This window comes from Sceloporus occidentalis, unplaced genomic scaffold (assembly GCF_023333645.1).
Source record: "Sceloporus occidentalis isolate IW3139 unplaced genomic scaffold, rSceOcc1.0.p SCAF_5, whole genome shotgun sequence".
Taxonomy (NCBI): domain Eukaryota; kingdom Metazoa; phylum Chordata; class Lepidosauria; order Squamata; family Phrynosomatidae; genus Sceloporus; species Sceloporus occidentalis.
The window spans coordinates 90915685-90930311 of NW_028316985.1; the positions used below are offsets into that span (position 1 = coordinate 90915685).

General features: G+C 39.6%; 1 protein-coding gene across 1 annotated transcript in view; it reads left to right on the forward strand.

Moving 5' to 3' along the window:
- The window catches only part of PPARGC1A (PPARG coactivator 1 alpha), a 115638-nt gene that overhangs the window by 58497 nt on the left and 42514 nt on the right, over window positions 1-14627 (forward strand). The window contains exons 3-5 of the mRNA XM_089524724.1: window positions 2100-2294; window positions 10818-10940; window positions 12209-12413. Of these exons, the coding sequence (XP_089380850.1) occupies window positions 2100-2294; window positions 10818-10940; window positions 12209-12413 (523 nt within the window). The remainder of the gene's footprint in view (window positions 1-2099; window positions 2295-10817; window positions 10941-12208; window positions 12414-14627) is intronic.

Consider the following 14627-nt stretch of genomic DNA (forward strand, 5'->3'; position numbering starts at 1 on the left):
TAATATCAGTTTTTGCTTCAAGTGAAATCTGAATATATGAGCACTATTAATTGAGAAATCTCATAACTCCTTCCTTAGCAAAGCTCTTTTGGTTTCTCCTGAAAAGATTAAGATTTTAAACTTGAGGATGAGGCCTCCAATTTTGTTTCACATGTCACTTTTGGGCAATATTCTGATGGCAGCTTGAATACTGGAGTCCCACTTGCCCATTGTATGCAACACTGCTGGAGGTTCAGTGTGGACTGAAGCCTATTCTTCCAGGGACTTTTACTAGAATGAATACCACTCTAAAAGCTGTGGCAAGCATATCTGTTAAGGTATAAGGGAATTGATAGGTGCAATGATCTGATTATAAGCTTAATGTACACATAATGGAACACCTGTAGGCCTGCTTTCCCCATCATACACTGAAAGTGTGCCAGATTGCAATCCCCATCATTCACAGCATGTAGGCTGTGGTATCTCAGGAGGATGGAAAATGATACAGCATATTTGTAAGGTGTCATCTTGGAGGAAGATGGATAGAACATGCCTGTGTGTCCCTCACTTTACATGCCCTTCACTTTACTTTATGCACCTTGGATATAATGTGCATGTGATAGAATTACATGCACATGTGCAAAACATAGTGATGTGCAAAACATTACAGGAGATAGGAAGTTTCAGATTTCTTGTTATTCAACAAACTGCTTAATGATTTTTCCCTGGCTTTTCCTATATAGTCTATGTTTATGCAACAAACAGGAGGAGGATATAGAAAATGAGAGTAGTGGGGAGACTGAAGGACATATGACTTTGTTAATTGTTCATTGAAAGAATGATATGACTCTCACAAGTCTCATTTATTTGTTAAATCTTTGTTGCTAGCTAGTAAGTATAACAACACCAAAATGTCAAGGGGTAAAATTTGCATATAATTAGGGTAGTGCACATTGGATCTTTTGGGTTTTGGCCGTTAAATAACAAAATTACCAAACATTATAATTCTATATTTGTTCAATATACAGCTTGTTTGTTAAATGGCAGATTTAAATGAACAGGAATTAATTCAGTTAAGATCAATCCTTACTAATTTCTATTGAAATAATTCTTTGTTTTCAGGTTTGCACTGTGTTTCAGGTATCAGCCCTTGTCCACCCCTGGGTTGTATTAAACTGCTTAAGTGTGACATCTGCAGAGAATATGGGGACTGTTCCCTTTCCCTTTCTGAGAATTGTATTTGGCTGCCAACACAATCTTTGCATGGACTCCACAGGGAGTTTTTCCTAGTCCTAAGTCATTAATAATTGCTGTGACAAATCTCCAAAATATAATAAGTGCTTTTATTTTTCTGCTTTCCAAATATATGTATGATAATTGGAACGTATGGCATTGAGGAATGCAAGGATATTAAATATATTTGATTTGACACAAACAAGTCCCTGGTACCGAAATAAGATATCTAGTACAAATTAACGTTGCAGCCACATCTGATTAGGAATTAATCTACTTTTTATAATTACAGCCTGAATTAGATAAACGCATACTGCAGTTGTACGAAGCACTCAAACTACATAACTGAAAAGGACAACTTCAAAGGCAACCTGCAGAATACAGTGGTGTTTTTTTTAAAGGAAACCACAGAGTCTGTCATTAGTAATAATAAAAAACATTGATTGCTACTCTTTGAAATGCATGGAAGTAAGAAATAATGTACTGATAACTAAATTCTGGTAGCATGGGTTGATGTCTAGGGGAAATAATGGTCTCAGTGTTTTTTCTTTCTTTCTAATACAACTCTCTTAATTATCTTATTTATTGAACCTTGTTGGTTAGGATTAGGATTTTGTTAAAGGTTAAATTGCACTAAGTACAAGATGAGATGAGGATGGGAGAAAGTGAGGAAATACTGGAAGAAGAAATGTGAAAGAATAGTTGCAACTTCAAATGGGTTACTCCAAAAATGTGTGGGTTGCCCCAAAAGCAACCAAGATATGTTAGTCGGAACATGGTAGTTCACTCACAAAATTAATCCAACAAAATTATATTCTATATGGCTATGTAATCGTGTTACCCCATCCTGACTCACCTTTCTCTCTTTCTTTCCTCTGCTTGCATAGAAGATAGATGAAGAGAATGAAGCAAACTTGCTAGCAGTACTCACAGAGACATTGGACAGTATCCCTGTGGATGAAGATGGATTGCCTTCATTTGATGCACTGACAGATGGAGATGTGACCAACGAAAATGATACTAGCCCTTCACCAATGCCTGACGGCACCCCTCCAGTTCAGGAGGCAGAAGAGCCGTCTCTAGTAAGAATCTACATTCCTAGTGTTTAACGGGAAATGGAGGTGCCCTCTCACAATCCACTTCATGGGTATGATGTAGCCACAATAAGGTTTCATTTAGGTTGAAAACCCAAGGAGTACAAAATTGCACTTGGAAATTTGAAGGTGGGGGTTGGGGACTGCCTGGATAAATATAAATGTTTGGGCTACAGAATCCTGTTGAATTGAATCTGTAGTATTGGCTGGAAGTTTTTCTGATAAGTGATGCTCTCACCATTGTATTTATAAATGTATTTAGACATTTATTGAGTGCATGTTTTATTCCTGAAGTATCTTTGTAACACTGATGTAAATTTCCCTTTTAATTATTTTTTACAAGATGCTTATTAATGAAGGTTGGGTTCAACTTTGACTTAGAGTAAACAGTTATTTGGCTAGCTAGTATTGCTCGATCGTATAAAGGAAATAAATTTCTTCCTATGGGGATTGATAATTGAAGGGCTCAGTACAAAATCTATTTGTGATTTCTCAGTGTGCATACACACACTCACATTTGCCAATCATGAAGCAAGAGGAAAGCATAGACTGTGGTATTAGGGCTTTCTGATATTCAGTTTGGGGAAGACAAGAGGATTCTTCACCTACCATTTTCTCTTCAGAGTGGCCTTCTTGTAAATCTAGTTTGTGACCAAGGCTCTGGATGCGAGTCAGTTTTTCAGTCAACTTAAATGCCTAACTGATACTCAGTAAAACATCATCTTAGCTTTGAAGTCATACCTGTGTTGCTGGTTTAAACAAGTTCATTAACCATCCACATTGTCCAGGGAAATAAGGAGCTGTACAAACAGCCCCTAAGGGGTGGCATACAGCCGTCCCTTTCCTGGCCGGATTGGAGCCACAGATGCTTCAAGCCGCAGCCCCGATCCAGCTTCTAGAGGGCGTAAAAAGAGCCGCAAAAAGTGGGTCCTTTTTGCACCCTCCAAAGGGTGCAATAGCCATGGCAGCGTGGCTGTATGGTGCCCCTTCAATGCTGCATCATCTGGATGCAGCGCCAGAGTTGCGCCATGATGCCACGCGCCATCTGGAACAGCATGTGGTATCATGATGCCCTGGGGGTGGAGTCAGTGTATCCAGTATCAGGACGCTGCACCCTTACTCTGCCCACAGGCCGGCACAAAGTGCCCGTCTGTACAGGGCCTAGGTTTGATGTATTCATAAGGAATACTTTGAGGGCATATAGAGAATTGCCAGTGCCTATTTAAAATTATTATTTCTCTGGATTCTGTGAGAGAAACCATGACAGCCAAATTGCTGTGAGGATTGGTCCATTATACTACAAAAGTGAATGAGAAAGATGCGTGCGAGGAATCAGAGTTAAGTGACATGTCACTTTTTTCTCCATTCAGCCGTCTAGTGAAATGTGGAGGGTTTTGGTTTTGTTTTGTTTTGTTTTTTTTTGGCTAGGCATAACCAGAACTTAGAAAAGTTATACTGGATTCCAGGTTCTAGAACCATTAAAAAAAAGAAAAGAAAAGGTAGTGCAAAAAGTAATTTTTCCAAACTTTAGGTCTATCTAAGACTTCAGAATAGCACATACTTGCTCACTTAGTAGTAGATAAGTTTCTCCTGGACATTTGCAACATATTTCCATTTGAGGAGGATTGTCTTACAAGGCCTGATTCCTGAGTTCCTGAACTAAACCAATTTGTACTCATCTATGCCAATAAAAATTGGTAGATATGCTCTCCTGGAGTAAACATGCAGTGTGGGAGAGAGTATGACAAAAGACAGTAAAAAATATCATGGACAGAATATGCCATAAATCCAGCTCACAAGTTTTCACTGGGTCTTCTGTGAGTAGTCATCTCCTACCACTGATCGCATGTGTTGACAGTTTGCATTTAGTATCATTTGCACCTGTTGAGTCCCAAAATGACATATGGTTTACCACTTCCTAGTTGGGCTAAGTAAGAGATTCACTTTTTATAAGGCCAAACTTGATTCTTGACAACTGTCTGTGTGCACTTAGAAATGTGTTCAGTTCATACGTGTGTTACATTTTAGGTATCCCATAAAACAACAACTTAGCTATATACCTTAAAATGTATGGTAAGGAGGAGCTTCCAGCTATAATAAGATAGTGCAGTATCATTGTTTACAGTAGAACCAAAGATTGGAAGGAGGAGAATCTAGTAAGAGAAAATGTAGAAAAGATGAAATGAGCTTACTTTCAGAGTCTTTTGCTGGATTTTAGTTTTTTGATATATACCTCCACTGCAGCAGGTAAACAATGCCCCATGTGAATGAGAAAGCACACATTGTCATGCTCAAAGATGTGCCATGGCAGCACTCCAGAAATGTGTAAGAACAGATCTTAGTTTGCCATTGTCTTCAGGGAGTAATACCTTCCTTGCTATACTCATTAATATCAAAGACTTACTGCCACCAGATATGTAGCTACTAATGAAGTAGCTACTAGTAGAAGTTCTATCATCCCGTTGTATGGTCATATAGTATTTACAAGCATTCCATGAATCCATGAGCCAAAGCCCCATGTATTGCATATGAGACTAGAAGGTATAATTTGATTTTATATTTATTATGAACATATCAAGATTCTAAAGCAGTTTATGAACACAACAGCATCAAAAACCTGATATTCTCCAGACATATTAGCTAACAATTGCCATCTCCCTTCCTTCTCCTTTCCACAAGCTAGGGATGAAGTGTAGACCAGCACATCTGAAAGGTGGCATTTATGGGGGAATTGTTCAGTGGTCTGGTGGAAATGGCTGTGGTTAAAGAGCTCTGAAAGTCTGAGAAGCTATGCATGAAAAAAGTGACTACATAGACTTTCCCCAAACTAACATTACAAAACCTGTTTCTGCTGTCAGAGGACTCTTTTTATCTCCTAGTCATAATGGATTTGAGGAATTCAGTATCTTATAGCTGTGACTATAAAGATAACTTGTAACATGCATTTCCCAAATTATTTTACCAGCAACCAAAACAATTATATTATTTGCTTTGCCTGGCCTAAAAACTAGACCATCTTGGATGCTGTTTACTTTGTGCTGCTGTTTGTTCTTCTTAATTACTGTGGATAGCATTCAGACTCAAACATGCTTAGAGCAGATTTGATGTAGTCAGTCATGACTTCCATCAGTCATTATTAACTTTGATTAACTTCTGCTTTGACTAAGTCTGGAACTAACCCTGCCTATTTGTAGGCTTTCTGTATCTCTGCACTATAATCTCCAGTATTGTAAGAAAATGTTGTTTTATGCTAGATTTCTTGCCAGCATTGTTCAACCATGAGCTACTCTAATGTGGGCCATCTCTGACATAAGACATAGTTCCAGGGCTAGCTATAGTTTCTGTAAGCAGTATCCATCGTGGTAGTTCTTTGGTGCAGTTCCTTCTCTGACATTCTCACAAAGGGGGGCATTAAAACAATAGCTAGTAATTTCACTTGTTAGACTATGCATGTAAGACTGTTAAAAATGTGAGTATACCTCTGGAGTTTTAAAGAATCAGGTTAAACAGTGAGACCCCATGTGTATCACTAGTTTTGCCTCACAAGAATATGCCAGGTGGCAGGAGGACAGTATGAAAAACTATTAATCCCTTTCCCTTTCCACTTCCACTTATTCTTACAAGGAGGAAGGGTGATTCTCTTTAAGATGCCATAGTCTATTAGAGTGATTTGTTTGGGGACTGATGTTGGCAGTGTGGGAGGGGGAGGAATAGCAAAAAATGTATGGGCCTTTTCTCCCCACTTCTTTCTCTGTCATCTCCTCCCTTCTCTCCACCACCCACTTTGTCCTCCATCCCTCTTTCTTCTTGTGTCATGGAATGCTGGGAGAAGGATAACTCGTTCTCTGATGATTGCTCGCACAGGGTATTTGAAAATTGAGGGCCACAAGGTACCCAGCCCTTCCTTATATTATCCTTCCCCTCTTGGTTTCATTTGTGTTTTCTCTGTTCTGCTGATGATGATAAAGGAGAGGATGTGCATCCCTTCATAAATGTCCATAAAATAAAGTGTATAGTTGTGTGCCTATGTGTACATGACAAAAAATGCTTGTGACCTTATGAATTTAAAAGTCTTTACTTATGCCCTTGGGCACAGTCTCCATTTAAGATTAGTTGTGAGGTCCCCAGGTAAAACAGGTTTCCTTCTGCTGTTATTTGTAAACTCGTAGATGAAATGCAGCAAAGCTTTGGGAGGAGAAAAAAACCCTAACCAACCACCATCCTTTTCTGGCCTAAGGTAACTACTAATATATCATTTTCCAGTGTGTAAAATGGTTTTGCGAGCCTTACGTTGCTCATCTTTTTGACAACTTTGTGAAGTAGGCTTTTTATCTTTCTTGTTCTAAAGGAGCTGAGGCTCAACACACTGAACCATTTTCCACATTGCAGAACTCCTGTGTAGCTCAAAACTCTTGACAAGTCATGTGAAAATTCAGCATCAAAGCCAGGATACAAACACAAACCTCGTCTTATAAAACACACAAAAATTTATAAGACAAATGTAAAGAGCTGCCACCATTTGTTGGAATAGGACTCTAAGAAATCAGATTGAGAAGTATGGGTTGCTCACCTCTGCGTTTATCTGCATAAGAATGAAAAGGGTGCAAAATAATTGGGGAAGAGGGAATCAAAAATCCTAAACAGACATTCACACATGAAAGTTTCATAAGATAAAACATCTAGTGGCCTGCTGCTGGATGACATAGTGATTCACAAACCTCTCCAAATAAGGAACTCATTAGTCAACTTTTACAAATCAAACTAATTACCTAACAAATTTACATATACATTTCTTCATTTCTGCTATCTGGGAAGCCATGTTGGCCTTTAGCTTCTTGAAGTAGATACTGGATGTACAGCTGGCACAAAGCTGTTTCTTAGGTTATATGTGTGAACTTCCATGTCTTTGCTATATGGAACCTTCAGTACCTGGTAAACAATAGAAGAAGGGAATGGATGTAGAGGCAGCATTAAAAGGAGAGCAGTATGCAGCTGCTTCAGATGTAAGTGCTCAGAATCAGTAACAATATGGGGGAAAAGTGGGTTTTGAGATGGAATTTAGAGTTCCAAGCACATAGGGCAGAAAGGGGAATGCAGTGGAGCACAAGGAGCTTGAGAGGAAGCGAGAGCGTAAGGAGTGAAAGAGAGGAGTCTTATTACCAGAGGAGCAAGAATTGGTAGAAGACTGCCAGAGAGGCATGAAAAGGGGTGAGATAGTGGAAGACCAGAGGGAAGCAGATTGTAGTAACCTAGGTAAAGGGTGACCAGGTTTTTGCTGAAAGTGCAGAAAAGATCTATATTTCTGAACATTTCAAAAGAAGAAGTATCCAGAGCTAGGGAACTTACTTGTTAGAATAGTTAGTTGCAGTCCTAAGGCTACCAAAACAGTTACTATTACAGTAGCATTTTTTTTTAAAAAAAAAGGTATACCATTTTATGTTATTAAAATAATTAAAATACCTATGGTTTCATTAGTTTTAAAAAGGGAAATAATTGGAATGTTGTGAGCTCTACCCACAGGTACAAACCCCAATCCAGCGCAGACCAGAAAACTATAACTGTGTGGCAGGACAAATGCCAAATAGGTAATGAAAGCAACTAGGAAAAGAACAGTTTGGGAAGAAAACTTAGAACATTGTTCTTGGACATTCTGAGTTTATGACAGTGACAGAGTATTCAGACTGAAATATCAGGTGGTATTTTGCGTGCCTTCAAGTTGGGTTTTTTTTTTTTTAACATATGGTGACCATAAGGCAAACCTATCATGGGGTTTTCTTGGCATGAAATTCCCTGCATGGATGTTATGTAGAACAGGGTTCAGAGGCCACAAAGAACAAAGTAGTGTTTGAAGCAGCCTGCAGTGACTTAGCCATGAAGCTTTCACAGATAAATGGAAGTTTTGAGTTCTCTTTTGAGGAGCTGGATGGGCTGTTTGAGCAGATACGGTCCTCCCAGTAGACAAAGGAAAGTTACCTTGGCCATTCTTCTCCCACCCGTCCAAACAGGTATTTAGGTCAGTAATATACAATGGCATATTAGTTTATGACTCCCACTCTAACTAGAAAGGATGCCTTGAAACAAGGGATGTGTTTCCTTTTTCAGAAGGGTTTGTTTCCATTCTTAGTTGTTCTGCAGTACTAGAATTGGAAGAAAGGAAGTTATGATGCTTTTCTATATTTTCTTAGAGCTGAATGGGAGCCTCTATGGGAGAGCAGAATTGCCTCCACATACTCTCTAGGTCTGTCTGTCCTGTCTCTGGGCCTGCATAATGTCCATGATGTTTTAATAGGGCTTGTTTCAGCCAGTCAAATTCAGTCAGAAAAGCTAAAGCACAGAATGAACTCAGGCTTGCTAGAGAGGTTAGGAACAACAAAAAGGGCTTTTGGGAGCATGTCCGCAGCAAAAGGAAGGAAATGGTAGAGCCACTGCATGGAGAAGATAGCAAAATGCTAACAGGGGACAGAGAAAAGGCAGAATTATCAACACCTTCTTTGCTTCAGTCTTCTCAGAAAAAGCAAAGGGTGCTCAACCTGAAGATAATGGAACAGAGGACAGAATAGGGGAATTTCAGCACAGAATAAGTAAATATATAGTAGAGGAATACCTGGTTAATCTAAACGAATATAAGTCTCCAGGACCAGATGAACTACATCCAAGGGTATTAAAAGAACTAGCAAATGTAATATTGGAGCCATTGGCAATAATCTTTGAGAACTCCTGGAGAACAGGAGAAGTCCCAGCAGACTGGAGGAGGGCAAACGTTGTCTCCATCTTCAAAAAAAAAAAAAAAAAAAAAAAAAAAAAAAAAGGGGGGGGGGGGAAGGATCCCAACAATTATCATCCAGTTAGTCTCACATCTGTACCAGGAAAGATTCTAGAGCAGACCATTAAATCAAGAGTCTCTGAACATCTAGAAAGCAATGCCATAATCACAAAAAGTCAACACAGGTTTCAGAGAAACAAGTCATGCCAGACAAATCTAATCTCTTTTTTTTGATAAAATTACCAGCTTGTAAAATGAAGGGATGCTGTGGATATAGTATATCTTGATTTTAGTAAGGCCTTTGACAGGGTTCCCCATGACATTCTTGCAAACAAGCTTGTATAATGTGGGCTAGACAAAGTAACTGTTAAATGGATTTGTAATTGGTTGACTGGCTGAACCCAAAGAGTGCACAACAATGGCTCCTTTTCATCCTGGAGAGAAGTGACCAGTGGGTTCCCACAAGGCTCTGTCCTGGGAGTGCTATTCAACATCTTTATCAGTGACTTAGATGACAGAATTGGGAGCATACTTATCAAATTTGCAGATGACACCAAACTAGAAGGAGTAGCTAATACCCCTGAGGACAGGATCAAAATTCAAAATGACCTTAATAGATTAGAAAGCTGGGCCAAAGCTAATAAAATGAATTTCAACATGGAGAAATGTAAGGTACTGTACTTAGGACGGAAAAATGAAATGCACAGATATAGGATGGGGGACACCTGGCTGAATGAGACTACATGTAAAAGAGATATTGGAGTCCAAGTAGACCACAAGTTGAACATGAGTCAGCAGTGTAATGGGGCAGCTAACAAGGCCAGTGCAATTTTAGGCTGCATCAATAGAAGTATAGTGTCTAGATCAAGGGAAGTAATAGTGCCACTCTATTCTGCTCTGGTCAGGCCCCACCTGGAATACTGTGTCCAGTTCTGGGCACCACAATTTAAAAAGGACATTGAGAAACTGGAGCATATCCAAAGATGGGCAATTAAAATGGTGAAGGGTCTGGAAACCATGTTCTATGAAGAACGACTTTGGGAGCTGGGGATGTTTAGACTGGGGAAGAGAAGGTTAAGAGGTGATATGACATCCCTGTTTAAATATTTGAATGGATGTCATATTGAGGAGGGAGCAAGCTTGTTTTCTTCTGCTCCAAAATACTAGGACCAGGAGCAATGGATGCAAGCTACAAGAAAAGAGATTCCACCTCAACATTAGGAGGAACTTCCCGACAGTAAGGGCTGTTCGACAGTGGAACACACTCCCTCAGAGTGTAGTGGAGTCTCCTTCCTTAAAGGTTTTTAAACAGAGGCTGGATGCTTTGATTTAGATTTCCTGCATGGCAGGGGGTTGGACTGGATAGCCCTTGCAGTCTCTTCCAACTCTATGATTCTATGATTCAAATCTTGTAAAAGCCTAAAACTGAATATTTTCTAAATTTTACCTGGGTTAAAACTTTGGCAAATTGGACTTTGTCCACATAGGCAAAATGTACACTCACATGTGGACGTGCAACAGGCCTGCAACATGCAACAGACCTGGCAAGTGTGGCACATTCCTGCTTTTTCATTGTGTATTGGCCTGTATATGTGTAGACATGTTGATTTTTGTCCAAACAGGACCTGTTAAATTAATATTCTGATAAAAGAAAATCTAAGGACCTGAGATGCATAATTCCATTTCTCTTTCTCCCTAACTTCTCCCCTTCCCTACATCCCAAACCTTCTCTTCTGTTATGCCTGCAGCTTAAGAAGCTCCTGTTGGCACCAGCTAACATCCAGCTAAATTACAATGAATGCAGTGGCCTCAGTACACACAACCATGCAAATGCCAATCACAGGATCAGAACAAGCCCTGTGGTGGTTAAGGTACAGAATTAATCTATGTGCTAATATAAATATGATTTGAAAGATCATTTTGGGAGGGGCAATGCTTTCAGTCACAAAGTATGGCCTAGGCCATATACTTACCAGAACAGTCCATCATTAGTAATCTGTGCCCCAGTCTTCTACCACTCCCCTGAGGTATCATCATCTAATGCTCTGTGCAGAGGTCCTTTGGACAGTGGCTCAGCTGGTATGATCATCCCCCTCATTTCCGTGTGTGTGTGTGTGTGTGTGTGTGTGTGTGTGTGTGTGTGTGAAAGAGAGGGGGGAGGTCAAATCTTAATGTTGGGCTATTGTACATGTGTGTCTTCACACAGAACATCACTGTTAAATGCATGACTAGATGAAGGGAAGGAAAAAGATGGTTGCCAACTTCATTACCTGGACTGGATTAATGCTGCCCAGTAGGAATCTCAACTGTCCCAGGATCTTGGGGGTGCTGAATTTACTTGCCTGGTATCTTTGGTATACAGGTGGCAGGAAATACGCCAGACAAAAAGAAAAGTTGCTTTCATTCCTTTTAATGTTCTGAATAATTCATGTTTTGCCTACCCCCCCAGCAGAATTAACAGGCTTCTTTACAGTCTATTACTTTTTTTATGTGGAGAATAGTAGACATTGCCATTAAAATATTATCCATGGCCTGATGTGTTGACACCCAATTCCAGGCGGCCACTTCACTTGTAGCATAACTTAGAAAAAGATTATGCTGGAACCTTAGCGGAAGGTCTGTGGCAGCCATTAATTGCCTCAAATGTTGCCAGTGGTGTAATTCTGTTAGCAGGCTGTATTAAACAATGTTTGTCTTGCCATTGACTGTAACCGAAAACAGAGCATTTAGGGGTACTTAAGAGAGTTGTGAGCACTGGGCTTGAGCAATCAGCAGCAAATTAAGGTTTAAACCAGCTTATCCCCCACCCTCACCAGACTCCGTTCATAATAAAGGCATTGTAGTGTCTTGTTAGTTATATGTTGCTGAGTACGAACACTGAAATGTAAGAGAAATGAAATAAAAAGCTGCATAAATGTCATTTAGGAATTTTAAATGTAATTTTCTTTCCTTGTTCTGCAAACAATTATTCACAGCTCATAGATCTAGTACCCTTAGACCCAACACTTGCTTGAAAAGCTCATCTATTCAAAAAACCTATATCCATTCTGATAAGGTTCAGTTCACTAATTTCAGCTTCCTTTTTCTTCTGCTCCCTGCCCCTCCTTTCCCTTTTTTTTATTGTGACTTGCATCTTAAGACTGAGAATTCATGGAGCAATAAGACAAAGAACATTTGTCAACCACAAAAGCCGCAAAGGCGTCCCTGCTCTGAGCTTCTCAAGTATCTGACTACCAATGATGACCCTCCACAGACCAAACCAACAGAGAACAGGAACAACAGCAGAGACAAATGCACCTCTAAAAAGAAGGCGCTTTTGCACTCTCAGACGCATCATTTGCAAGGTAAGGTTATGTCAACAGATAGTATTTAGGCAACCATTTTATTAGCAACGAATGTTCATTCCCATTTTCTATGAACATGGGAAGGGAACAGAGCAGAAGCAGAGTGGGGGGAACAACAATACATCAAGGAAGGCTTAAGATGCTAAAATAGGTTTTCTAGATGTATAGATCACTAATTTAGAGGAGTCAAGGAGTGTTACCTAATCCTCTCTGGTTTTTAAACATAAGGTCTGTCTTGACATTGGTCCATATATTTATTATTTGTTTGTTTGTTTAATATCTGAGATTCAGGGATCTGAAGGTGGCTCAATCACACTTTATCCCCACAATAACTCTGTGAGGTAGGCCAGGTTGGAAAAAAGTGATTCACCATGTACATGTTTCCTTGACTAGTACTGCAGATCTCTTTTCATGTCCCATGTTTGCCCATAGCTGAGTTGAATGGATGAGCAATAAGACTTCTTGATCCATAATGCAGTTCCTTGGCCACCTTATTGACTGTAGTTCTTTCTCCAGCACATAAAGTATGCTTGAAAAATTAAGCACCAATGTTTAGTCAACCAGTCTTACCATATATAAAAATTTCCTGTATTGAGTAGATGATAAAGACAATAATAAAAACAGATGATCAGACCAACATGCAAGGCGAAACAGCCATGGTGAAGTGGAGGGTTAACTGGATTCCAACAGAGCAAAACTACTGATATGCTACTAGGAAATAATTGCTATTCTGGACAAGTTGGGCAGGACAGTTCATCAGGGAGCCTCTCTGCTTTTTATCGGGCTGAAATGAAGACATTGTTAACTTGCAGTGTATTCCTTAAGAGATGATAAAAATGGCTTTCTTGCAGCCTTTGAATAGGCAATAAACATGTCAGTCCTATTATATCTTTAAAAAAACACCCCTGATCTTATTGTTTTATTTTCTAAACAGTATGAAGTGCAAGAATGGTCCTGACCTCTTTCGGTCACTTAGAAAAAATTCTTTATGGCCAAGTAAACATCTTTAATGATATTTAGTATCCTCTAGTGGTATCAAGAAGCATGTTGTACTATGGCTGTACTATGTATGGCTGACTCCTAGGGCATGATTGCAAGAATGTAAAGACCTGCCCCCGCCACACACCCACACATTGTAAAAACATAAACTTCCACAGTGAGAGTTTGTGAGTTTCGGGGTTGTTTTTTAAAGATAACTGCTACTTTGAAAAGCTTGCTTCCTTCCTCATCAACCAAAGAGGAGAAACCTGGTCTCAGTCACATCAGCAAACATCTGGAGCCACAGCATCAGTGAACAAGAGAAATTGGATCGTGGCTTGTAGCTTCTAGGAACAAACTCTGTAACCAACCAATGTAAATTGCATTTTATTTCCCTCCTTGGCTGTCTTACTCCCCCATACTCCAGTGCTAGCTGAGTCAGCTTAGGAGTAGTTCCTTCTTACCTGACTGCAGAATAAGAAAGGAGCAGAATTTGAAAAGTTACTTTGTTGTACTACCACTCACAGAATTCCACATCCAGCATGGCCAGTAGTCCAGTTATTTTGTGTTTTGAGTTATCTTGCCATGCTAGGAATTTGACTAGCATTTGCCATCTTGATCTTGCCTACTGTATAATGAGCAGTTACATCTGGCGGGGTGCAGGAGCAACTAAATGGATCTCCTTAGCATTTTATTTTATTTTGTCAACAGTACACCACAGGATAGAACTATAATGTTCAATTTTTAAAAATTGTAACAAGCTCTCGACTTGCCAACTCCAAATTTAGTCAAATCATCCCTCTTAGAGGGCATCACAGAAGGTGAAGAATCCAGGAAACAACTCCTCTGCCCCCCCCCCACCCCCCAGTAATTCAAGCACTGTTTATTTCATCATTTCAGAGAGTTGATTTATGGGAAAGACCTCCACCCCACTCCCCATCCCACACAATCCTATTTTCTTTAGTTCCAGCATTGACTGAATCAATAGTTCTAATTCTATCTCTTTATTGAAGACTGGTTGACTAAACGTTGGTGCTTAATTTTTCAAGCATATTTTATGTGCTGGAGAAAGAACTAAAGTCAATAAGGTGGTCAAGGAACTGCATTATGGATCAAGAAGTCTTATTGCTCATAATGGATAATGAGGGAACACTGATTTAGAAAAGTTTGTATGTGGTATCTATTTCCTTTATCCTGAAGGCATACATAACAAAACAAAGAGATTGATTTGTTCAG